Here is a 2098-nt window from a genome sequence, read left to right as displayed (position 1 = left end):
AATTTAAAAGAGCTCAAAACAATCTCCTAACCCCAATAAGTTGGGGTTCAGGGCCTGCATGAAGTTAATATTGGACTAAGTTATTGGGTTTGAGTTTTGGGCTAAGTTTGTTCAAGAAAATGTTGAGCTCAAAGACAGGCCCGCTCGTTGACCAGTGCAGATTGATTTTATCAATTAGATGGTTATCTTGAGGGAGAACTGGGCTTTGTAAATAATAAATATCAAAGAATATAACTAAAATTTCGACTAGTTCTTTAAGTATACATATAAGCAGAGTCGAGTTATTATTATTATTTTTTTAAATTGCTTCAAATTCTAGTAAATTCACTTTAGAAAGTACAGAGCCATGAGATACATCGCATAATGTTTCTATATACAAGGGTGGTATTCCCACGTGGTGTACTGATCTTATCTCTTACAAATTAAGAGAACTGCATGCTAAATCTTAATTTATCATAACAAATTAACCCCTTTTCATGTCATGGGGTGAAAAGGGTTCTTTCCATTTGTATAAAGCTCTTTGAATATCCAAGTTTGCCTTTCTTTTGGGATTCAAGTTCAGCATCGTCAGAATCTTCTCCATGCTCTTCTTCCCTTTTCAATGAACCATACTCCACCTTCTCGCCGTAAGCTTTAACCATAAACAAATAGAAGCTCACTACAAAAATGGTGATTGCAATCAAGAACCAGCTAAATAGGATGTTAACCAATGACTTAGCGCGTTGACGAGCCTCATCCCCAGAGCACCTGACCACTTTGCGACCATCTTCGAGGTGGATGGAGCAACCTTTAGGAATCAATTCTGGTGTCCAAAGCATGACTCCCATCACCATAAGCCAAATACCTTGGAATAGTATGCTGGCTGATCTTACAAAGCTGACCAAGAAACTCTTTGGAAGACCGATTCCCATAAGAGTGGTGGCTAAAGAAACAAAAATAAGAAATTGCAGAAGCAAGTGGTATTGGCCTTCCGGGCCAATGTGGTCGGTTGAGTGAAAGTGAAAAAGAAGAAGTTCTTGAGCAAAGGCTGTGGCTACAAGGAAAAGGGTTAATCCATATTGAGCTCGGGTGCCAATCCGATCAAGAAGTATAGCAAATGTGGCGTAGACCAAGAGGGTCATTGAGATGGAGGAGTGCTCGAAGTTATGGAGATGGTTGGAGGGGATGGTTCCATCAGGGTCCAATGGTTGGTGTCGAACTGGGCCGATGAAGAGCTCCATGGCTATGGAAGCACAGGAGCCTCCAATGATAAAGAAGTGCTCCAAGTACTTAAATCTTGAGGTGGGGAACCATGGGGTAGAGATGTAAGAAATTGGATACTGAGCATGTAGCTTGATGTGGTTAAAGAGGTGCCATAAGCCAATGACAAAGAAGCCAATGCCTGGTAAAACATGCCCTAATAAACTGCTCATTTTTTTCTGACAAAGTTATCCTTTTTGCTTGTTGTACTCCTTGAGAGAGCGAGAGAGATGGGTAGAGGGGGTGATCAGCGAGGTGAGAAGAAAGATGTAGGGAGAGGGGAGGTTTTTAAGAGTGGTATTGAAACTCCAAAGATGTACCTTTGCACCTCAAGTATTCAACCTTGATTAATAATTTTTATTGTATTGATTAAACAGCCTTTGTTTTTAGTAGATGTAATTCAAGCTGTACCAATATATATAGCCGTCTCATTTAGATCTGTAATTCATAAAAAAGGCCAAGCTAACGGTAGCTTCACTAAGAATAGATTATAGACTGCTCCTTCAAGATTACTTGTGAAATTTTGCAAGTCAAGCTTACATAACCTACTACTGTTTGATTGGATTCAAACTTGGTTGTCACAGCTTGACTCACCTTTTGATCATAAAACCTAACCATCTTGTGGGTCATCTGTCTAATATTGGGGTCCATGGTTGGGGGTTCGATTCCCCAAATCCTAGGGCATTAGCCCCTAAAAAAATTGCCTACAAAATAAAAAAATGGAGGATATGTCTATTGTTGTCCGCCCCAACAAACCACCACACGCTCCCTATCATTAGAATCATTATCCTTTTCTCCACCATCCTTAGCCATTTGCTACTCCAACCATTGGCGTGTAGCCAAAAGCATGCATTCATTT

At 40.1% G+C, this 2098-nt stretch overlaps 1 protein-coding gene across 1 annotated transcript; it reads right to left on the bottom strand.

Moving 5' to 3' along the window:
• Nucleotides 1-331: 331 nt before the first annotated feature.
• On the bottom strand, nt 332-1620 carry LOC121241109 (transmembrane protein 45A-like). Its single transcript, XM_041138726.1, has one exon. It carries the CDS (start codon nt 1410-1412, stop codon nt 480-482), a length of 933 nt encoding a protein of 310 aa, XP_040994660.1. The 5' UTR covers nt 1413-1620; the 3' UTR covers nt 332-479.
• Nucleotides 1621-2098: the final 478 nt, after the last annotated feature.

Source organism: Juglans microcarpa x Juglans regia, chromosome 7S (assembly GCF_004785595.1).
Source record: "Juglans microcarpa x Juglans regia isolate MS1-56 chromosome 7S, Jm3101_v1.0, whole genome shotgun sequence".
Classification (NCBI taxonomy): Eukaryota; Viridiplantae; Streptophyta; class Magnoliopsida; order Fagales; family Juglandaceae; genus Juglans; species Juglans microcarpa x Juglans regia.
The sequence above is the reverse complement of the archived record's forward strand: the minus strand, read 5'-3'. Positions and strand labels throughout refer to the sequence as shown.